This window comes from Strigops habroptila, chromosome 1 (genome assembly GCF_004027225.2).
Source record: "Strigops habroptila isolate Jane chromosome 1, bStrHab1.2.pri, whole genome shotgun sequence".
NCBI classification, from domain to species: Eukaryota; Metazoa; Chordata; class Aves; order Psittaciformes; family Psittacidae; genus Strigops; species Strigops habroptila.
In genome coordinates this window covers 103,195,806-103,219,648 of record NC_044277.2, presented here as the reverse complement: position 1 = coordinate 103,219,648, position 23,843 = coordinate 103,195,806, and the positions used below count along the sequence as shown (strand labels likewise).

At 40.6% G+C, this 23,843-nt stretch overlaps 1 protein-coding gene across 3 annotated transcripts; it reads left to right on the top strand.

Annotated features, from left to right (window-relative positions):
• The first annotated feature begins 1,027 nt into the window (after positions 1-1,027).
• EXOG (exo/endonuclease G) lies at positions 1,028-22,422 on the top strand. Of its 3 annotated transcripts, none has more exons than XM_030502291.2 (7): positions 1,053-1,222; positions 2,006-2,108; positions 2,443-2,592; positions 5,835-5,974; positions 7,685-7,761; positions 10,609-10,723; positions 21,831-22,422. In XM_030502291.2, exons 3-7 carry the CDS (start codon positions 2,469-2,471, stop codon positions 22,290-22,292), a joined length of 918 nt encoding a protein of 305 aa, XP_030358151.1. In that variant the 5' UTR covers positions 1,053-1,222; positions 2,006-2,108; positions 2,443-2,468; the 3' UTR covers positions 22,293-22,422. The 3 variants fall into 3 exon arrangements, with proteins under 3 accessions (XP_030358132.1, XP_030358151.1, XP_030358142.1); XM_030502282.1 differs by having other exon boundaries at positions 1,063-1,222; positions 2,006-2,101; positions 21,831-22,415; XM_030502272.1 differs by lacking the exon at positions 2,006-2,108 and having other exon boundaries at positions 1,028-1,222.
• The last annotated feature ends 1,421 nt before the right edge of the window (positions 22,423-23,843 follow it).

Here is a 23,843-nt window from a genome sequence, read left to right as displayed (position 1 = left end):
CAGGACCATGCAGAGAAGAGTCTGCCCTTCCCTTCCACCAGCTCTAGCAGAAGATCAGAGGAGAGAGCAAAGGACAGTGATTGCTTAAATGGTTCCAACCTGATTTACAAAAACTTGACCACTAATACCTTCAGTCACTGGAAGTGAACACCAAATGTACAACTGCTGTTAGAGCCATGAATGGTATGAACCAGCATGCCCCTATTCGTAGTGTGCCCCCAGATACTGTACAGCCAGGTCCTTAACAAGGATGGCTGGGTATTTTCCTCAATTAAGGGAGGCTGTTAGTAAACAAAACAAAACAAAAAGCTGCTTGTGGTAAAGTGATGGCATGGTGACGCCACCCTCATGTTTTTCTGTTGTTAAACTGGTCCTCAGCAAAAATGCCTCTTGCTTGGTGCTGGGTTGGAAATGCTTACAGTGGACCCACATCGTAGAATCACAGAATGGTTTGGGTTGGAAGGGACCTTAAAGCTCATCCAGTTCCAACCCCCTGCCATGGGCAGGGACACCTTCCACTAGAGCAGATTGCTCCAAGCCCCGTCCAACCTGGCCTTGAACACTGCCAGGGACCGGGCAGCCACAGCTTCTCTGGGCAACCTGTGCCAGGGCCTCACCACCCTCATTGTGAGTAATTTCTTCCTAATATTTAATCTAAGTCTACCCTTTACATGAGGCTGTCAGGAACATTAACAGGCTCCTGTGAGGGAAAAACAGTAATAATTGAGTTGGTAGTTTTCCTGACAAAAAGTCTGATGTCAAGTCACCAAATGGTGGCTAAACCCAACCCTGCACCATCCTTCGGAGCTGGAGCCGAGGACCATCGCCCCCGGCCTTGCTGCGGGGGGCTAGCTTAGGCACCCCTCCTCGGGCAGTCCCCGGGAGGGCGAGCCCCGCGCCTTCGCTCTCCGTTTTTCAGAGCTGTCAAATCCCGCTTCTCTCTTTCCTCGCGTGTCGTTTCCCCTCGCTGAGGCGACGCCGCCATGGCGACCAGGCGTCCGCGCCGCCGTGGCCGAGCCGGCAGGGGGCGGTGTGGCTCAGCCCGCCGCCTCGGATGCCCCTCCGCCCGCCGCCATGGCGGCCTTCCGCCGCCACCGCCGCTTCCTGGGCGGCTTCGTGTGCGGGGCCGCGGCGGGCGCCGCTGCGTCGTGCTGGGCTGCGTGGCGGCTCCTCCGCAGCCAGAGCCAGGCGGAGCCGGGTCCCGGGCCAGTCCTGCTGGAGGGTAAGAGCCGCGGGCTGAGGGGAGGCCGGGCGCGGCTGCCTCGTGGCTCTGCGGGGTGGGAGCCACAGCGGCTCTGCGCAGCCCCGCTCCCCACAGCTGCCCCGTCCCTAATCCCGTTCCCTCCTCTCAAAGGGGCTTTCTCCCAGCCGCATCCATCCCAAAGGTCCCGGGAGGGCCGGGAGTTCCCCTAGTACCTGCATCGGGCTGGGAGGGAGGGGGAAGGTTATTTGAGGATGCTGGGCTGTAACTTGAATTAAAAGGCAGCTTCCCCTCGCTGCGCTTGCTCACACTGAAATGTTGGTGAGGAAAGTGGCTTGTGCTGCTGCCGCGTTGGCTGCAAATGTGTCGTGTTGCAGTGGAGAGCAGTTCTGTGAGGTCTGGTAACTTCCTCATAACATACACACGCATAGATATAGATATGTTTATTTTAATAAACACACAGGTCAGGCTGTAACTCAATTTTAGCTGTTGCTTGTCCTCGGAAGACAAGTCCAGCACGAGGGGTGGCTGTTCACCTGGGAGGGAGGGAGGGAGCAGGGAGCTGGTCTGGGGCACTGGGGCCTGGTGGGAACGAGTGGTTTTCTCTGCAGCCTGAAGGTTTTAAAAGTACTAGAGTGTTGGAAAGCATAGGAAGAATGGTTCAAAAAATGTGAGTTGCTGTCGAACACATGTCTGGAGGACGAGGAAGTCAGTAAGACAGATGTAAACATTCCTCCATGAGAGAAAAACGTTGCTTGCAAAAAAACCTCAAAAAATCTCGACGTGAAGTTTTCATTCATTCAGCAGAGCGTGAGCGTTCCAGTGAGGGCAGGATTCATGCTTGTGCTCAACTTGTACAGCTCGGTGTATGAGGAGGAATGCGATATCCAGCTCTGAAAGGTGAAATGTATGTGTGGATCTCCTGTGTCCATAATTCCTTTTTGCCTGATTTGTCCCTAAATACCTTTTCTTACGGAGGCAAGCCCAGAGTGATTCCTAGGTGAGTGGGTGAGTTAGACCTAGAGGTGAGATCCTCATGTGAGGACATGACGAAGATCACAACCTTTTTGGTAGAATGGAGCTTCACTGAATATCTCCCTTTGTATTTTTTTAAGTCTTAATTGTGGCAGTAACCTCAAGTAGTACCCTGTACAATATGTTTACATCCACTGAGATGTTTTTCTTACTGTTTCTGATCACATTTCATCTGTGGATGGCTTCCTGTTTATTTTTCTCCTTAGAACCAGTAGAAGAGTCTTTACTGGAAATGTATGGATTCCCTGAAGCTGGAACAGAAACCAGATGTTACACAAATCATGCACTGTCTTATGACCAGGCAAAGCGGGTGCCTAGATGGGTGATTGAACATATTTCAAAACAGAAAATGCTGGGTATGTAGCTATTTATTTACTTACCTTTATATGACATCTAGAATGGGCTTTGCTGTTCAAAGAAGGTGGATCCAGGAGCAAGCAGGGAGAAAAATCCCATAGTGATCTCCAGGTATGGATTTTTCCACGGATTCACAATCCCACTGAAGGCAGCAGGCCTCTGGGAGAATGTCAGCTTCATGACAGTGTTAAGGCAGATGTTGCTAGTGATTTAGCAGAGAGCTGTCACTGCAGTTTGGCAGGCTTTTTCAGTATTCTTTCTCATCTTGGGACTAATCTGGTATTGAACATACAATACGTGTCCTGAAGCCTGCAAAATACACTTGGCCCAGTGGGTTGAGTATGAAAGGGAGGAATGAAGAACTAGAGCTACCTTCCATGAGAAATTTCTGTTATGAACAGTCCGTAAGCACTGAATCAGTGTAGCTGTGTCAGCGTAAACACTCTTCTAAGTCATGCTGCAGGAGGGAATCTTAACTTACTTCTTTTAAATGTGAATAGAAACAAAATGAAACACTGAAAATTAAATTTTCCTTACCTGATTCAGATCTGTAAAGTTCAGTGTTACTGCTCAGGTGCATAAAAATTGCTCTTGCTTCCTTAGCTAGTGTAGCCCTGTGGTCCAATTTATGTCAGTTTACGTAGTGCCCCTTATGTGTGAAGGCTTGTGAAGTGGCCAGACTGTTTAATCTACAGAACTTAAAGGGGTTTGCTCAGAATGAGAAGAAAAGATGGATGTCCATTTGTGAGATAAAAATGGAGCAAAGGGTATCAACAGTTGTAATTGTTCAAAGCTAGATAGGGCATTCCCTACTGACTGCAGCCATTATTTACTTTGATGCAGTTCTCTTGTATTTTCTGATGTGCATTATCTAATACACTCTCCCCCGTTCTTTATGCAAGACAGAGGCTCAGTGATCTTTTGCTGTCAGCAGTGAATGAAGTATGAGTGGTATACAGTCATTGTAAATTAAGTTTATAGCATTAGTTCAGTTTTTATAAGGCAAATTATTAGTAATGGAAGTAACTGTATAATTGTAAAATGTTTTATGAACGCAGTAGCCCTCTAAATATATCTTAATCACTGTCTTCAAATTACCTTTCAAAATTAAAAGCATGATCTTGAAAATATTTATTACCAACCCCTAAGTAGCATCATTGATTCCACTTCTTTCTGAGAAGAAAGCAGTAATTCCAGGCTTATTTTCAAGTGGGCCTTAACAGCCAAATTGTTAAAATATTTTCCAAATGATCAGATACATCTAATCTGCAAGTTGAAATTTTGCATCTTGAGGCATTCAGTTCCGACTTATGCCTGACAGCTACCATAATTGAGATTTGTTGCTGTTCAGGGAAGGTCACAAAAACCTTCCATGTCTTGGAGTCTTGAAAGGATGTGATGTAAAAAAACCATATTTTATTGGTAAGTAAGAGCTTAAATGTTTAAAAACATACATGTAAATGAGGCATACAAAACTGGTTACAGAAGAAATTAACCATTTTTATCAAAACAGTAGAGAATAAATGAGGATACATTTTTCCTTTTTTCAAGTTAACTGATAAATTACACTTCGTCTTAAATACTGAAATTAAATAGGATTTTTTAAAAATAAGAAGTCTGTTGTTTTGCACGCTGATATACTTCTCAGTGTGGCTCCCAAAGCACCAATCCTGTGTTGAAGTATCACATGCTTTACCAAAAAAGATAAGTGAAGCTCCTTCCTTCTACCTGCACTGCATAAAGGTTCTCTGACCACTGCTCTGTTTTGACATCACCTCCATGGACATATAGACAGATGGTTCCAAGTTCTTCAGAGAGCTGCCAAGCGGAGAGCGTGTACCACACTTTGTTCTCAGTGTGTAGCACAGGAAGCATAGGGTGCATATGCACTCAGTAGCAATATTGATGTGACAAAAAAAGAGCCAGAGTGGGTGCAGTTTGTGTGTGTATGCACAGTCAGCTACAGAAGAAAGACTAATTTTAACAACTGGCAGTGATCACTATTGAAAATTGCCCTTCATGTTGAAACAGGAAGTGCTTTATAAAATACGAAGTCTGAGGAAAATTCTCTCTTGTATGTACTGATTCATGCTTAAATGGAGAGAGACTACATAATGGCCCTGTGAAACTATGCCTAAGGTGACACCTTGGACTTTATTAAAAAAATCAGTATGCTGTACATACTTTGAATTATTTTATTGTTTGGGGGGAAAAAAACGTGGACAGTAGTGATGGGGCTCTAAGCCAATTATTTTTCAGCTGTGTACTGTGCCGCTGCCTGTGTGGAGCCGTTACGCAGGCACAGCTGAGTCAGCCCTGGCACATGCCTCCACTGCTTCTCTTCAGCACCTTCCTTAACCATGGAAGATCTTGGGTCCCAGGCCATTCCTTAAGAAAGGTGGTGTCTTATTGGAGGCTGTCAGTGCCAGCTTCTACAAGGAGCTGTGTGGGACTTTACACACTGCAAGGACATATACAGGGGGTATGGCCAGTAAACCTATGAAGAAGGCACAGCTTTCCAGCAAAGACAGCAGCTTAGAATGGGCTGCCATCTCTGCAACAGTTAAGTTAGCTCCCCCTGCAAGCATCCCCCAAAATGTTTTTCTCTACCAGAAGAATTTAGGCCTAGCCACTTTTGTGCATAATTCCCAAATGTCTGGCAAGACAGAAGGGGAATCTTGGAAAGGAACAGGAAAGCTGTACACTTACTTCTGTGCCCGTGAAGGTGAAATGACTGAAAACTTTCTCTTGAATGGGTTTAGTATTTTACCAAGTGTAACTTTATTAATATGCACCCATTCTACTTCCAGGCTAGGCTTGGAAAAAGAAGAAATACTTGTAGTGGCTGAAACATAAAAGTGGAATTGCAGTTGGTGAAAATCTGTGTATCTTCATTGCCCTAAAAACTGAATCTGTACTGGTTTATATCTTTAGCAGCCTGTTCTTTAATATTAATCTGCATTTATGATAAGGCTAAAGTATTTTGCTTTTTTTTTTTTCTCTGTAAAACAAAAGGCATGTTAGAATTTCTAGTGTGTAGTGAGGAAGAATTTAGAACTGGAGCACAGATACTTAAGCAGAATTATTCTTTTTTTATGGTTGAGAAAAATATCCCATTTAGCTCAAAGTGATGAATCCTTAAGCATGGGTCATTTGGCAAGATATGACAGAACCAGTTCTTTTTGTCTTGTTGTTATGATGTTGTTATGATAACCTAACAATTTAGCATGTTATTCTTCAGGCAATGCAGACCGAAGGCACTGTAAATTCAGACCAGATCCTAACATCCCGCTAATGTTTAGTGCTGTCAATGAAGACTACCTTGGGAGCGGATGGTCACGAGGACACATGGCGCCAGCAGGAGATAACAAATTTTCAACAGTAGGATTTTTTTTTTCCTTTCTTTTTAATTTGTGTTTATCAGTCAGAAAGGACCTAAAGGCCCTTAAAAGTGATGTGTGATGTTCCTTTTGCAGTTTGTTTTGAGTTGGAATGTGATCTCATTATTGATGCACAGACCTGGACTTGGAGTTACAAGGTCTGTCCCTGACTGAGCACTGTAGGGTGCTCTCACAGACTGCTTTAGGTGTCTGAATCACGGGCATCCTCTGGTGACGTACCTCTCTTCAATAAATCACACCTAGATTAGCTTATTTGGCAGAGATGATGTATCTTGTACAGTATAGTGTTAAGCAAGTCTTGTCAACTTCTTTTGGGTCACATTGTCTGTCTGTAAAATGAAGGTGATAACCTTCACCAAACAAACCTCAAAAGCGTCTTCTGAAGCTTGGTTAAAGGGAGACGGGGAACGATGACTTCATTCTGGCCAGCAGGTGCTGAGATGCTTAAGGCTAGATTGGGCAAAGCAAAGTTGCTGTTAAGTACTGTTCTGTATTGGCAGGGGGATTGCCTGGATGATTTAAAAGGCTTTTTCCTTTCTGGCAATGTGTATGAGGTAAATTAGACCCTTCTTTTGCCATAGTTCTTTCACTCTATAAAATGTCTTCACCTGCCATTTATTTGAGCTGTAAGAAAGCATGCCCTAATGCCTTGGCCGACTAACAAAGCAGCCTTGGATTTATTGGATCGTCTTGTGAAATGTGCCTAATGCAGCAATTTGTCAATTAAGAAGCAGTTTGAATTTGTATTTCTGCCAGGCAGAACAGTATGCAGTGGGGCAGAGTGACAGCACAGTGGCATGTGGTGGAGGAAAGAACTGGCTGTTTTATTTCTACTAGAAGTGTCTTTGTGGTTATTTATGTGTGGTATCTGAGGAGTTTTTGCTAGTAAGCTACTTGTGCAGAGAGACCCTGGACCTGGCTTGAAATGCAGTGGGATGATACAATCTTTCACAGTTTAGTTAGTGCAGGTAGTGTTTGCTCATTATCCTAAGGAGTTTTCTCAGCCCCTTCACTTTGAAGAAGTAGTGTGTGAAGAATATTGACAAGTACAGGACCTGTGAAGATTCTGGGTTAAGTTTTTCTCCTGTATTTCCCTGCTAATGCAGAGTTCTTCAGCTCCAGGTCCTTCACATTTGGAGATATATGAGCTTATGTTCAGAGTGGTTTATGACACTTTTTAAAGATAAAATTAAGCAGATATGTAGATGTTTGACCATTATGGTCTCATAAATCATTTAATTGCCTGTATGTTATGGATTTGTAAAATATTAATGAATATTTTTAATAAAACCATTTCTTGTAAGGGGAAAAAAAAGCCATTAGGTAGTCAAATAAAGGAAAAGCATGGGTGAAAGCATTCTTCCCATTCATAAAGAAGACATTACGAAACTCACACTGGGTGACATAGTAATTCCTGTGCCTCTAGAACTGGACACTCTTGTGCTATGTTTCTGTAAATAAAAAAAAAAAAACCAAACCCAAAGAAGTATTTACATTTTGCATCACCTCAGTTATTCACCTCTTAATCCAAAATAATTTTGTAGATGTTGTGATTTAGCTTTTATGTGATGTTTTCTGTTGATAAAGTTAAGACTAGACTAGAAATGTATTCTGACCCAAAAACTTCTAAAATGCATTTTTAGCTTGTAAATGTTTCAGTGAAATTATATTCTTTCTTTTCTCTATGCAGAGAGCTATGGCTGAAACATTTTATCTGTCTAACATTGTGCCTCAGAATTATGAAAATAATGCTGGATTTTGGAACAGGTGAGAAACTACTTGTAAGTAAACTAAGTGAAAAATATCAGGCAGTGGCATAAATAAAAGAATTTATATTTATGAAGCTTCTTTACATCCAAGTATTCTGGTGCTTTTTATCAGCTATCTGTAGAGATCATAGGAACTTCCTCTGAAATGAAGGGCAGCTCAGTCCTCACAGTGCAAGACCAGTATAACGACTACTTCAGTTCTTTATTCAGTCAAACTGTAGAGGACCTTTATTTAGACTACATAAAATTATATCTTCTGGCTGATGTGGATAAAGGTACCAGGCTTAACATCTCTGTCCTTAAGGAAAATTCAGTAGAAGCAAGGAAAGGGTTTAGATCTTGCTTTAACATATCTTCCTCAAAAAAGCACTTGCAGTGTGAGAGTATTCACATCTCTGTGTGTGGACACTGGTTCACTTTGAATTGGAGAACTGAGTGCTCCCCACTGAGTTGTGACTCCTTCAGGTCTTGGGCGTTTCTTCAAGTTCTGGCTTCCAAGTAGCAGTCAGGCAGGTTCTCTGTCACTTGTGAGCACCAGCTGGATTGGTTTGGAGGTGAAGTGAGTGGTTGATAAATTTAAACTTTCTTCACGTAAGATTTTTATTCTGTAGTTCCTTTAAGCACAGAAGAACATTAATAAAAGCATTTATCTAGTGTTTCTTGCATAGGACATACAATCTTAAGACTCAGAAACAGGAGGGAAAAATGATGAATTTCACAGTGTTTGCTCAAAGGAAAATTAGCAAAATTATGTACAGCATTTTAGTAAAAGTCTATCAAAAATGTATCATCATGCAACTGCACACTGCTTTCCAGTTTTACAAGAATGCATATAAAATCATATGAGGTGTTCAGTAAGGTTATACTGGTTTATAGGCAAATTAAATGCTATAACATTTTAAGAGGGGTTTTTTTGTATTGTTTTAATACCTCGTGTATGTGTGCATAAAATTTCCTTATACCAGAGCTAGGTATTTGTATCAGTTCAAGGTTGGAAATCCTCTTTGTTTCCCTTGAGCGGGATCTCTGCCTAGTTATGAAATCATGCGGAGTATTTGACAATTTCCCTTGGCACTAGCACCCCCCAGTTTAAGCAGCTGTTACTACTTTCTCCCAACCTCAGAACTCTGTTCCCACAGTTTAAATACATGAGCAAGTTGTTGGTGCCACTAGTTTTGTCAGTCACTTGTTTAGTGATAAATAGTTTTAAGGATACCATGTTTCACATGTGTTGTATCCCTTCCTGCCTTCAGTACTCTCTTCCTTTCTCTTTGTTAAATTGATTGCTTCTTGAACTGTCTTCTGAGGTGCAGGTAGACAATACAGCTTAGTCAGTTTAACAATCTTTTTTAAGTGTTATTCGCCCTCCAACAGCGTGTTCTTGCTGCTTTCCCAGTTCCAGTGCTGGTACTAGCTGAACTGCAGCAAGTCAGTTCCATTTGCTAACCCACTTAAACTGATCTGCGTTTTGTTTTATTTGGTCATGTTTCTGCCGAATTAGAAAATGGGACCAACGGGTGAGATGAGTGCCAGAGCCAACATGGAAGATGGAGTAGGACTGTTCAGCTGTGGCACACGAGGGAAGCAGTAGGAAAGGGGAGAGCAGGACTGCATCTTTCAGCAAGCTATTGGATAGTAAGCTATTAGATTCGTTCAGTGGTGTGGTCTAACTGCATCTTAGTATTTATTCCTCATTCCCTTCCCACCAACATGCATACTTCTTTCTCTCCTGATGTTTAACTATCATTTCCTGTCTTGTTTTGAGAGTGATTTCATGGTCACTGTAACCTGATCTCTGTCCCTGCTGCCACCAAAAGCAGTTTGCTCCCTAGCTACATTTATCCCCATTCTTTCCTTGTGCCAGGCAGTGTTTGTATTGCCATGCTGTGAAACAGCCTGAGAAGCTGAGCTGCTTGGAAGCAAAGCTGCTAATGACAGGAAAAAAAATAGCTTTGGTCAGTGTTTTGGCGTATCACATGAAGAATGGGCTCATTCCTGCTAATTCTGATTCGTGGGGCTCATTCCTGCTAATTCTGATGTGTATGAGCTGATTTAACTCACTAACCCAGAACAAAAAAAAAAAACCAGACTGGTTTTGTTCAGGGTTTTTGACAAATGAGGAGTGCTTAAGGTGGCCCAAGGGAGAGTTATGAGGAATAGGGATGAGACAAAGGAGCAGTGAAACCTCCCGCCTTCAGAGGCAGACAGATAAGCCGGGCTCATCTGTCACATGTTCTGGTCTGACCATTTGGATGAAGTGCAACTGTATAACTAATGTCAGTCTTTCTGGGGTTACTACTTTATTTTCAAACAGTTTTATGTTAAAAAACCAAGTAAGTAGACTTAGTGGCACATAGAAACTTTCCTAAGTATGTTGAGCTGTGGAAAGAGCAGTGTGTTGCAGGACATTGATTCCTTGGAGAAGAACATACAAATCCAGTAATGCGATAAAACCTTTTGAAGCAAGAACGCCACAAACTGCTGTTTAAAACAAGTATTTTACTAGTCCCAAGTGACCATCAGCAGTATCTTTCTAGTGTCAAGTGTGGGAGCAAGGAGTAGTAAGTAGAGAACTTAAATTTTCAGGACAGGTGGTAAGGCTACAAAAACCATTTTCAAATGTGTGCAATAACACAAGCATATCTGTAAATAAGTGAAACTGGACAAGGAGGAAGTATGACTTGGGCCAGTGTTCTACCTTCTTTGGCTTGTGAGTCAGTCACATGAGTTTGGAAAAATGCTTCCAAACTGTCAGGAGTTTATCTTGCCCTTCACAGTATGTTTCAAAGATTATGATGTTAAGTTTTCCCAGCTGACTTTACTCTTTCTGACAAATATATTCCAGAATGGAAATGTATTGTCGGGAATTGACGGAGAGATTTGAGGATGTTTGGATAGTTTCTGGACCTCTGACCTTGCCTCAAACAAACGATGATGGAAAGAAGAGTGTTACGTACCAGGTATGCATATATGTGGCTGGGTTAACAGTGCAGTGACAAGTATTTATTTAATTATTTGAAAATGATACTGTAGCTTGATAAAACAGGGTTAAACATCCTAGTGCATCCAAAATATACTAAATGTCCAATGCTAGTCGGGACAAGTTCAGTAGAGCTGTTATATCTTGCCTGCACATGAAAAAGTACAATTTTAAAGTAATTTGTTTTACTTATAGAGAGAGATCTATTAACTGTCTGTTCAGTGTGCAGTAAAACTGTGTTCTAATTTCAGTAATACATGACGGTATCTAAGTAGAGAGTGGGCTTTGCTGATGTGTAGTCATCCATTCAATCATTTATTGATACATTTTAGAAAAAGTGCAATACAAAGGTAGTGTGGGTTTGTCAAAACTGTATTGGAATGCCTGTGCTCCATTACTTTCAAAAGCAGTTGTTTGCTGAAAGGCTTCATTCAAGTTCAGTAGGTTTTAGGTGAATGCAGTATAATCACTGGCCCGTGTTACTGATACCCCCCTTCTTTTGGTCACCCTTTTTTATTACCAGCTTAAAATACTCTGAAGATTTTGGAGTGCATAGTCTCTAGAAACTGTCACTGATGATAGACAAAAGATAGGAAAGGCTATCAAGTTGAGAGATTAATTTATTATTGCTTATCCTGACTTATTCTTTGTAAGCAAGTGTTTAGACATCCATAGGATCTGAGCATAGTAAGGTATTCAAGGAGTGAGTCTATTGCCTTCTGCCCCTACTATAATGAGATATTATTGCTATTTTCAGTTGCTAGATGAAAGCCAGCATAATGAAAATAATAAATGCTGTATTTTGTGCCTCTTGAAAAAACACTTTTCCTTGAAAATGAGTGCTTGGATCAACTGCAGCTCCAGCTCTTGAGTGATTCAGCTGTCCAGCTAGTTCTCTGAGGAGCAATGAGTGAGCTTGCTATAACAAGCTCCTGTTTCAGAGGGATAGGAGAGACAAAGAAGAGAGATGTTCGGCTTTCAACACACCTTGTTTATCTGTAAGATTTAGGTATTATTTCTCCATTATAAATACACAGCTGATTTCCATTTGATTGAACTTGGAACTTTGTCATGATATAATGTATTTTTTCTGTTCGCTTTTTCCTTTTTATTTCTTTAAAAACTGTCCCTTATGTCCCCACCCACACATGGCTATAATCTTGACTGTGACAAAATTACAGCTTTGGTTTTGGGTTTGTCGGGTTTGGTTTTTTTTCCAGACAGCCATGTCATGCATATGAAAATGCAGCCATAATAATTTATCCTTTTCATATTCACTGGCAGTTCCAAACTTCATCTCTCACCACATCTTCTTGAGGAAGGTGGGAACTGTGCTTGTTTTCAAGTGGATAAATAAGCTGTGGTTAAGGCATATGATAAGCTAGTGGCAAAGCCAGCTTTAGACTGGCAATGGTTCCTTGCCATCCAAAGAAAGAGTGCTGACTTGGCTACTGCCCATTATATTTTCCAGTCCTTTTCCTTGTCTGCCAGTGCTGATGACTGTCACATCCTTCCACAAGATACTTAATTACCCAATACAATAGAAAACCATCCATACTGGACTCTTTATTTGCTTACTGGGCTCGTTTTTTTCTACTCTAGAAAGGTAAAAGGGCACACAGAGGAGTCCAGTGCTTACTGATGACAGCGTGAGATATATGCAAAAGCACAAAGCTAGGAGCAGGATGAAGATGTTCCCTTTCAACAATCTTCTGCTGGGTGTTTGGCTTATTGTCATGCAGAATGGCACCATAGAGTTCTCCAGGCTTGCACTTAGGTTGCTGGAGATTGCCTCCTTGCAGCTGTCAGGATATTGCATTTTCTTTTTTATCCCTAAAGATATATATTCATCTTACATACCACAGAATTAAAAATCCTGAGCTGACTTGAACATTTTATAACTGGAAATTATTTTCCAGGAAGGAGTTGAGTCATCTATCAATTGCACCTATCAACTGCTTCACTTTAATCTTGGTCATCTTTTTCTAGTTTTTCTCTAGAGAAAGTGTTTTCTTAGAAGAGAAAGATTACATTTTTTGGAAAATGATTGTTGCTCTCCATTTTGGTTTTGAAATGTAAATTTTAGTATTCCACAGGTAAAAATAATAGCAGGCACTGCATCTCACTGCCTTTATTCAAAATAACTTGATACTAGTGTACGGTGATGGAATAATAGTCACAAAATGTCCATGCTGCTTTGATTATCATATCATTCTGTTCTTGTCTGTTGCCAAGATGTCTTCATCATCTTTGGCTTTGATGACAACGCTGTTTTTTTATGAATGTTTTACCAGTTTCAGTCTTAATATAAACTATGAAGTGAAGTTCAGTGTGAGATTGAAAGTGGTGGAATGATGGTATTCAGGTTTTCATTTTACCATTTGGCCATATTCTTAAATCCTTTACTCTGCTTCCTATGGTGAGATTCAGTATGTAAATTGATTTGTATTTCAGTACAGATAATGCTGTTTACAGGTGGGAAGAGTAAAATGTTGGTTTTCATTGGGGTTTTTTTGCTTTGTTTAAAATTTTAAATTATTTTATTTAGGTCCTCTTTAGCAACACTCCTAAGTGTAAATAAATACAGGTTGAGAATTGTTTTACTATTTTGAAATCTCTTCATGGCATAAGTTCTCGTGCTTGCCATTGCCATTGTCCTTTGGGGAGAGAGACTTCAGAGTGGAGTGGTGTGTTGGGTTTGGGTTGTTGGGGGTTTTTTTTTCCTTCTTACATCAACACCTACACTTAGAAGAGGGAACGCAGCCTGGAGAGTTCTTTTCAAACAGATGCCTTGGCTATAACTGCAGTCATTGCTGTTGATTTTGGTGGTCTGGGATTGTACCCCTAAACCAAGAACACTAAGAGTTGGCAGCTGGATGAGAAGGGAAGGTACCTATTAGTTGCCTTTTGGAATGAACTCTGCTAGGTTCAAAAAATGAAAGGCTTTTAGTCTTCATTGTTTGGTCTTACGAAGCTTATGTGAGAAGGTATCCTTTTTCTTAGTATGTGATGTTTAAGGAGAAGTGCTGTAGTATACACAATGGGGCTGAAACTCACAACCTATAATCTAGCCATGTGACTGTTAAGGCTGAGCTCCCTTCTCGTGTTTTTTTTCTCCTCTGAGACTAGAAAAGAAAAAAAGAAAACACAGAAGCACTACAGTGAATGTGTCTGCATTGGTTTGTTTCAGATCGTCTCTTTAATCTCAGTTTCCTTGGTTTTGTCTAAAGGAGTGGTGAAGTACGTATCCATGGCTTTACAGGCTGGTGTTTTTCTCATCAGACATCCAAAAAGGTTATTTTTAGATCACTATAGAGGAAAAACAGAGCATTGGTCATGGCATTGTTCCCAGTTCCTGCTTGGACTCTAGTACCATTTATTGTTTAATTCCAGAAAGGGAATTAACCTTGAACTCCTTAGATGCCAGTGTTGTTCTATCTATTGGCTGAACTTGCTGTATCCTCAGATAGGTTCTGTCATTTCATCCGTCTCCAGCAGAGGCTTTTATTGCAAAGAGTAGATTGATGACCATGCTTGGTATCTGAAAAACATATTTTGAGAATATATGTAAAATAGAATGCCAACAGGAAAAACCTGTCCTGTGTCACTGGAGAGGCAGATGCAGAATTTTTGTCTTTGTCCAGATCAAATCAAAATGACATTGTCTTGTTTTATACATTACTGTTTTCCACTGGCTGTCACTTTAGTGATTTTCCTCTGTCAGCAGATTTGGAGTTTGAAATACAAATTTTGCAATAATTTATTGTATCACGCATGATGCTGCAGCCTTCTTATTCCCAATGCCATCCTAGTAAATAATAATTTAAGAATAATTGGCTGTGGTTTGTGAACAAAAGCACAGCATCGATAACATTGTTTGTTGTTTGAAGAATACATTTTTTTGTGCTTTTTAGTGGTATACTAGGTTCATACTGGAATTATGTCTGCTGTTTAATTTTCAAAATTGAATCACTAGCCTGGGCCAGAGACATACAATAACTGTACCAGAAGATATACTTACTTGTCATCTAGTTCTGTGGCAACAAATTGCACCTCTCAAATAGAAGGTGGTGCTTTATGGTTTTCCCCAGTCAATTTCAAAAGTACTAGATGTTTTCTCCTAGCCAAGATACTGTAGGGAAAGGAATCCTTGTAAATGGAGGTAAACCTGGGGACTCTTACTATTTGCTGACTGCTCCAAATAGGCTTAAGGCCGTACAGGCGACTAGTAAGATTTTGGTTCGTTATGTATGTCCCATAAAACTTAACGTACAAAGGGCTAGGTCTTAGATCAGCTGGTGTAAACGACTAGAGCTCTGTCAGCCCTAAATTTAGACATGATGTAGAAATGAAAATAATAGACGCTGGCTTAAGATTGGAGGAGAAGAGACACCAAAGGGTAGATTTATGAGGTTGCTTTTATTTAGCACTGTACCCATCCCAAAGGTTTTTTTATTATATGAAGAGTGGTAATAGGGACTGTAGTGGATTCAATGGTAAGAAACCTAAATGGCTTCTGTAGAATTAGTAGTCTGTGAAAAAAAACCCCAAAACAAACAAACCAACCAACAACAGGGTGTCTGTCTGTTAAGGCCATAACTATGTATTTAGGCACAGCTGGGTTTTTTTTACCATGTCTTCACTTTGTTTGGGGTTGGGTTTTTCTTTCTTCCTTTCTTTTTTAGGATTTCCAAATGATTTAGCAATAGTAGTCAGACCAGCCACAACAAATTAAATTTTCCTGAAGTACATGCATTTGCATTTTGGAGTGTTTGACTGTGCAGTGTTGCAGATTGTTACTGTGCTTTTTATCTGTAGTATTTTCTGGTTTTTGTATTGCTAGGTCTGCCTCAGTTCTTAGTGCCATCTGACAGAGTTCTCTCAAATATTTGGGAGAAGACACTTTCAACAGAATCAGTGCTGCCTAACACGAATCTGAAAGGAATTGGAGTGAAGGCAGCTAATGTTGTCACAATAATCAAGTAAATGAAATTATACTGATAGCAAAGGGAATTTTTTATACTGCTAGAAAGACTTTTTATACAGAATTCAGTATCAAATTATAATAAAAGCTCTGGATAGTCAAACCTTGTGTCATATCAGCAGGAATTATATTATCTACAATAAAACATCTGATCAGTCTGGTCAGTATCATGCCTAAAGTTACAGCTGAAACAAAACAAGTTCCTGTTCAGAGAAAGTCTTATTTTGGGTGACAGAAATGATGTTCTTGAATTCTGTCCATCAAGAAATGTGACAGGAGCCTTAATTTTGTTACTGCCAGATGTGGGTGAAGTACACATAGAGAATTGTGTGTATGCTTCTTTTCAGTCAGTTCTGGTTTCCAGAATGGCTTAGTTCTAAACTCTGGTTATCATACAGAAAAAGAGAGTTAAGAAACAGTTACTGGAGTGTAGAGGGAATTTCTGGAGCTATCATTTTGATTTATTTGACGATGGTACCCTCTGATGCAAGGACTCTTCAGAGTGTGCTAGCAATTAAGACGTGATTGAATGTGATTTCTATTTACCGGGTTCTAAGAGAATCTCAGATAATTGCCAGTCCAATGCTGGCACTTGCTGATCAAAGGCTAGTACCTTCTGCTAATTCTGTTCACGGTTGATTTTCGTTTTCTAGTCACTAGGTGGCAAAAGACTGCTTTTAGAGTCGTGAATCCTTTCTTTTAGAAGAAGGTAATTTTCTTACCACTCTGGGAAGCTGTAACAAGTCCAGTATAAAATCAAAATATGGTATCATTTATGTATGTTTTAAAATGTCTACTAAGAGTAACACTATTTTCTTCTAATATAATCTCAAGTGTTCTGCTGTTATACCTGGTATATTCCTTTCCTCCTGTTTATGTAAGAATAGAGTTTTATTTCTCAGAAACTCCAAACTTTTAGGGACTGTAATTTTTAGGGACTGCTTTGGCTCATATTTATCTGACTGCCACCACAGAGGTGACATTAGGTAATGTCGTATGCCTCAACTTACCCTAGATGCCATTAGCAAATTTCTTGTGATACTTATTTATTTTGTGATTCTTATTTATTGTGATACTTAAGCATTCCAAAGATGCTACCAAATTTGTCCTTCCTCCAATTTTAAAAACTACAACCAAGAACAGATTTGGCCAAAATTCTGAGGAAAGCCAGTCTTAAGAAAAAGCCCCGTCCAGTGACGTAGCTGTGAGGCCGAATTTATCAAAGCTCACTGTTTTAAGAAACAAATTCTCTCTGTTTTATGAAACCATGTTACTTCTTCCCTTATCTTTATCTATCCCTGTGAGCTGTTTAAGTTTGTATAACTACTTACCAACACGTTTGTTGTTTTAGCAGTATGTGAACATCCCTAAATGTCAGGAATTGCATACGTTTTTATGGCCTGTCCTCATAACAGCTGTCCACGATTAATTTGACATAATTGAGGAGTATGACAAATTTATACATACTTGTGGAATGTCAGTAGCAATGTCAGTAATAATAAAAACCAATAAACACCATGCTAAAAATGACATTATCATAATGTTGCATTAGATGATACCAGTCACAGAGCTTCCGCCAGCACCAAATCACCAAAGAAAATAAGAGTGCAAAAGTGAAAGGAATAAGCAGCCACAAAAACGTAGGGCAATGAACATTTTTATGTTGAACTGATACAGACAGCAAAGAGAAGTAGTATCTAAAATTTCACATTGGTTTCCAGATGACGATGGGAAAGGAATATATTTAATATTATAAAAAGAAGGCCTTTAGCTGGAGGGCCTTTTTTTTTTTTTTTCCCCCTTGTTATGAGGCTGTTGAAAATTTGAAAGATTAAGCAAAATTTTATTGCAATAACAAAATGGAAGTTTTGAAAGGATTACACAAAAATTTACTTTCTGGCCTGTTTCCAACATGGTGTGAAAGCATGTGGGACAGCAGTGATTTTCAACAGGGCATTGCTGTATTTTCTTGCTTGTATTAGCACATAAGATCTCTTTTGAATCACAGATACTATTTAAAACTGATGCTCTTCTCCAGCTGGGACAGAGCCGTTTCAGGCATTGATTGCTGAAAGATCATCTGCTGCCTGTGGATAGACTAGCACAAATCAAAGTCAGCATCTGCGCTTGGATAATCTTAACCCATTTTCTGTTCTGTTACAATAGAAGCATATGCTATCTGCCTCTGTTAAGCATGCATTGAGATAAATGGGGTGGTGCAGATCAGAATAGTGATTCAGACTGCTGTTAGGTAGGAAAATCCTCTAGGTGGCAATAGGAAATGAATTGTTGAGTTTGGTTTTCCTACTTACTGCTTCTGTTGCAAACTTTACTTCTACAGAATCACACCTTTTTTCCCTGGCTGTTGAACTGTGTGAGGGAGGGAAACTGTGGAAACATTCACCTGCAGGTTCTGTATATACTCACATAAAAAAGCAAATTGAGGTATATTACAGAGCGTGATGATGGAAATATTATGGCATGCTTCAGAGCTGCATTTCCTTTTTAACAGAAATCATTGGGTCACACTGGCAGCATAATTTTTTGGTGATGTATCCTGTGCATGGTTCACATAAGTGTTAAACTGCAGAAAAACCCTTATATATTCCTTGTCACGCTTTTTTCCTCTGTCAGAGGAATGAGGCACCCTCCTTTGATGTTATTCTCCTCCAGCAAAATTAGCAGCTGGGAGTAGGTCTTTATGCCCCGTTTTATGTAAGGAAGGGACACTTGTGGACTCTGGCCATTTGGTAGGTTGAAGTTTGTTTTAATCACTTTAACAGTATCAGAACTCAGTGAAGTAATTACTTACAGAAGTAGTATACTGCTATCCAGAAGACTAGTACAAAGCCTTTGCAGTACTTAAATTTTGTTTAAATCCTAAAAAGAGAGCTTATGTGGAACTGAATTGGTATATAAATTACATTTATGGCCATTACCTATATAGTGAGTTGTATTTAGAACTTCATTTCTCAAAAGGCCAAACCTTCCTTCATTTTTAACTAGTCCTCTCTTTCCTACTTTGCTTCCCTCCTTCCATAGGTGAATATACTATGCATAAATGTGCATTGTTTTGCATAGAATATATATATTTGCATCATATTACATAAGCACAGGGTCTGTTTTCCCTTAACACCCACTTCAGGCATTCAGCATTTCCATTTCATACCTAACTATTCTATGTTCAGCTCTATTCATTCCCCAGCCTTTCTATCCACCCACTCAGTCCTCAGACTCAATCCCGTTCCCTCTGCTAGCTCACTCAACACGTATTCACCTGTTTGTTTTACATATACCATATACCCCCTAATTGGAGATACTTGTAGCAGCTCCATCTGCGTGTTTACCCTTCCTCTGGTCTTTTATACAACAGAAAGAGGATGCTGGTATGTGTATGTGTGTGGGAGGTATTGAGAAGGGGAGGGAGCCGAGCTAAGGAGGACCTAGTACATATACATGTATTTATAGTGGGACAAAGTATGTGAAGAAAGACAAAGTATGCCTGGCAAAGGCAGTGCAGGAAGAAAAAGCACAGGAATGCTGCAAGTCCGGAGGCTGGTGGCCAGGCTGAATGTGGGGAAGAAGGTTTATTCTCACTACTGCCTTCTCTCAGGAGGCTGCAGGTGTAGGGTGACGGTGCAGCTGCACACAGTCTCTTCCTTCTTTTCTGCGTTGCCCAAGGAGCACAGGCTCTGCAATCCCCGGGGGAGAAAAGGAATTCCAGCCTTCTGCCTTCAACAGTGACAGTCACTGGATGTACTTGGGTGAATATGGAAATATGAGCTCCTTCATGCCCCCCTCAGGGTTTTTCTTGCTTTTTGGCTCCCTCCCTCTCACCCCCAATACATTGCGTGCAATCCCCAGTTTGAGTGCCACCTATCTCAAATAGGTTAAACTCCCAACACCATTCATTTTTGTTCTGGGGCCCCAACATGAGAAGGACGTGGATCTGTTAGAGCAAGTCCAGAGGAGGCCACAAAGATGATCTGGGGGATGGAGCACCTCTGCTGTGGAGACAAGCTGAGAGAGTTGGGCTGGAGAAGAGAAGGCTCCACAGAGACCTTAGAGAAGCTTCCAGTGCCTAAAGGGGGCCTACAGGAAATCTAGAGAGGGGCTTTTTACAGGGGCATGTAGTAGTAGGACAAGGGGGAATGGCTTTAAACTGAAAAAGGGTAATTTTAGATTAAGTATTAGGAAGAAACTATTCACAATGAGGGTGGTGAGGCCCTGGCACAGATTACCCAGAGAAGCTGTGGCTGCCCCATCCCTGGCAGTGTTCAAGGCCAGGTTGGACGGGGCTTGGAGCAACCTGGTCTAGTGGAAGGTGCCCCTGCCTATGTCAGGGGGGTTGGAACTAGATGATCCCTTCCAACCCTAACCATTCTATGATTCTATGATTTTGTAATTCAGTTTTAACCCACCAGATAGCACAGTGTGTTGATGCGTAGTTTTTAGTATATTTTAAAATTATCTGTGCATCAGTCAGTTTTGATTATTTGTGCCATTGATCCCGAGGAGCTGTAACTCTGGTTTCACCCACACTGAATGCTAAATGTAAAGTGCTTTGACACTCAGGAGCTCTAATTTCCCCATCAAGACATCTGTCGTTGAAAGGAGAAGTAGATTTGCCATAAGGCATTTATTTATTGCTTACCTGTTTTAATGACTGCTAGATGTCTAGGCAGAGCTTGATTTAGGAAAAGGTTGGTAGAAGAAGCATGATCGTTTTTCTAAAAAAAAAAATAAATAAATAAAAAATCCACAAAAGAGAAAACCCAGAAACACACAAAAAAATATTTAAACTGCAGCAAAGCCATTAAATAGCCTGGTTTAGGGAAGGGGAGGAAAGTATTCTATAATAAAGAAATCTAAGAGCACATGTTTGACAGAGATGGTAGTAATGTTACTACTACGTTATTGTGCAAAACATGAAAAAACTTTATCAAAGGCTTCCCTTTCTCCTGAAGGTTTTTTCTCTGGTTTTGGTCTAACCAGTAAGACTTAAAGGCTGGTCACTTTAAAAACTGGCAACAGGGACACACATGAAGCACTGAAAGAATTCGTAACTCAGACTATTGGAATAGACTGTGTGAACGTTGGTTCAGTAGCCACAGGCAAAGTTCAGTTTTAAAAACTTAATTTGTTTTGCAGAATGCTGAATGCTCTCAGAATGAGGCATACATAGGAAGTGTTTCTTTGGTGATTGAGTTATACTGAATGTATGAATGGACAAAGTATGCCTGACCTGATATATTGGATTAGTTTGTAAAATACTTTCAATTAATGTGATCAGTTGTGGCAGTGAAATAAATTCTTGCTTTCTCTGAAGTTGTATTTTAATTGTATCTAACAAAAGCTGTCAAAAAATCAAAACAAGCAGTCTGCTTTTGTAGGTATTGAAAATACTGGAAATATTACCAAATTACTGGATTTTATGTATAAACCAAGGTGCCTTTGTAGTTTTGGTAAGGTATCTGAATATTTCTCTTCTGATACTATTAGAATAAAAGTACAGTTTTTAAAAGGGTGGTTATACAGAAGGGTTATGCAAAATTCAAATTTTCCATGGATGAGCCCGTTACATTTTGTTAGCATGGCAGATTTAGTTCAGTAATACTAAAAGAAAAAAACCAACAACTTAGTGCGTGCATGAGCATCACTTTTTGAATATGGGAGAGATTACATTTATCATCAATAGGTATATTCTCTTGAACTTATTCCTGACACAGGGTGGAGTGTCTACTGTATACATATGTGTGTGAACTTTTAACAGCTTTCATGTGAATTTAAGAGTCCTGATCTTTCCGTCCTGGTCTAAGTGACGCAGCAGGAAACCCAACATGTACAAGCTCTTAAGTTGAATCCTAGTGAATTTTATGCAAAGCACAGCGCTATGAGTACTGCTTGGGAGAAAATTAACTCCATCCTAGCCAGACCCAGTACAGGTGCTTTCCACCTCAGCTTCTAGTCTGATAACATTGCACATGATTTTGACAGGTAATGTGCTGTGGCTCCTTTTCAGAGTTAGTAGGATTAGTCTCACATATTTTTTCCCCCTCAACTGATAAGTTCTGTGTCTGAAATATAAATTTCCTTTTGACAGGTAATCGGGAAGGATGATGTAGCTGTGCCATCCCACCTATACAAGGTGATCCTTGCCAGACGGAGCAGAACATCTACAGAGCCCTTGGTACTGGGGGCTTTTGTGGTGCCAAATGATCCCATAGGCTTCAGTCACCAGCTGCCTGAATTCCAAGTAAATATTGAAGATCTGGAAAAAATGTCAGGTTTAGTTTTCTTCCCCCAGGTGGACAAAACCAGAGATGTTAAAAATATCTGTGAGGTGGATACCTGTAAACTGATGGGCTTCAAGGAATTTACGTTGTACATTACTGCTAGAAAAGTACAGAGTGCCCGTACGCTGCACCGGTTGGAGAAAGTCATGTCAGAGTTAAGGGAGGCAGGAATTGAGCCTGATGAGTATCTTCTAAAGCTTCTCAAGAAGAAGGAAGAAGAACTACTGCAGGAAAGACAAGTCGCAGCTAGAGAGGGGAAAACTGGCTGAGTACTTGTTCAAGAAGATGTTTGGGGTTTTGTACTTTGAAAGGGGAGCTGAAGGCAAACACAGAGACAAGGGCTCTATGAATTATCCTTTTTTGAGTTGTGAAAGCAATAAAGACATTTGGAAGATGGTGGGTTTGGAATAATATTCATTCTCATGTAACCTGATGCACACATGTGATTTGCTGCAGTACTTAGATGTGGGAAATGAAAATGACCCCATTCTGGCATGAATAGATTACTGGACTTCCAGAAAAGGCTTTGTGCTATTTTCCAAGTGAGACGTCAGACTTGGGGTTTGTATGGAATCCCTTCTAGAAATATTATAAAAATAGATAGTAGACACCTTGGGAGAACAACTGGAACATGTTTAAATGTAATTCCACCTGCAAATGTCTTTCAGTATGATGGAGTGGAAGCAATGGTACTTTCTGGGATTTTTGTAAATTAAAAATTAGAAATTAATTTAGAAATATTTCATTTAACACTCTTTTATCAGAGAGCTGTAAGACATAATCGGAATCCCTTACAGTCTTCACATGGTGGTGTTAACCAAACCAGGTTGTCTCTTACCTCTCCTGACCTTGTGTGCTTGGGATATTTTTGCATGTCAGTAGCTGTCAGCTCTTGTCATTTGCAGCGGACTTCTTCCATTCATGTATAATTCTGCATTTTAAAAAAATAACAATAGAATCAGAGTTTGCACAAGTTGCTATTAGGGTCAATGGGTGTCCTGGGTTCAGCTATAGCAGTCATTTTTCTCCTGCTTAGTAGCTGGTGCAGTGCTGTGTTTTTTAACTTTCAGCCTGGGAACAACGCTGATAACACCGATGTTTTTAGTTGTTGCTAAGTAATGTTTATTCCAACCAAGGACTTTCTCAGTCTCATGCTTTGCCAGGGAGGAGGGGAAGCCGGGAGGAAGCAGAGACAGGACACCTGACCCAAACTAGCCAAAGGGGTATTCCATACCACAGCACGTCATGCCCAGTATATAAACTGGGGGGAGTTACCCGGAAGGCCCAGATCACTGCTCGGGTCGGGCTGGGTATCGGTCGGTGGGTGGTGAGCAATTGTATCCTCTCCCCTTGTTATTTCACTAATCGTTATTATCATTGGTGGTAGCAGTAGTGGTTTTGTGTTATACCTTAGTTGCGGGACTGCTCTTATCTAAACCCGTGGGAGTTACATTCTTCCCATTCTCCTCCCCATCCCTCCGGGAGCGGGGGGAGGAAGAAGGGGGGGGGGGAGTGAGCGAGCGGCTGTGTGGTTCTGAGTTACTGGCTGGGCTCAAACCACGACAATGGGTTCTTCATAAATTAATGTAAGCTTAGTATTTCGCTTTCACCACTAAGTTTAGATAAACGTGGGTTTTTTGATACTGCTTGATTTGAGAGGTGGGCACTGCTTTCTTTTTGTTTGTGATTGTCACTGGTTTTTTTCCCCAGCATCAGTCTTTGGTCTATAAGTTTAGCAACAAAACTCCTTCGTGAAAGCAGAAGATTGACTATAAATGCATTTCCAGTTCTGTTTTAACAGTAACTGAAGTTGGTCAGAT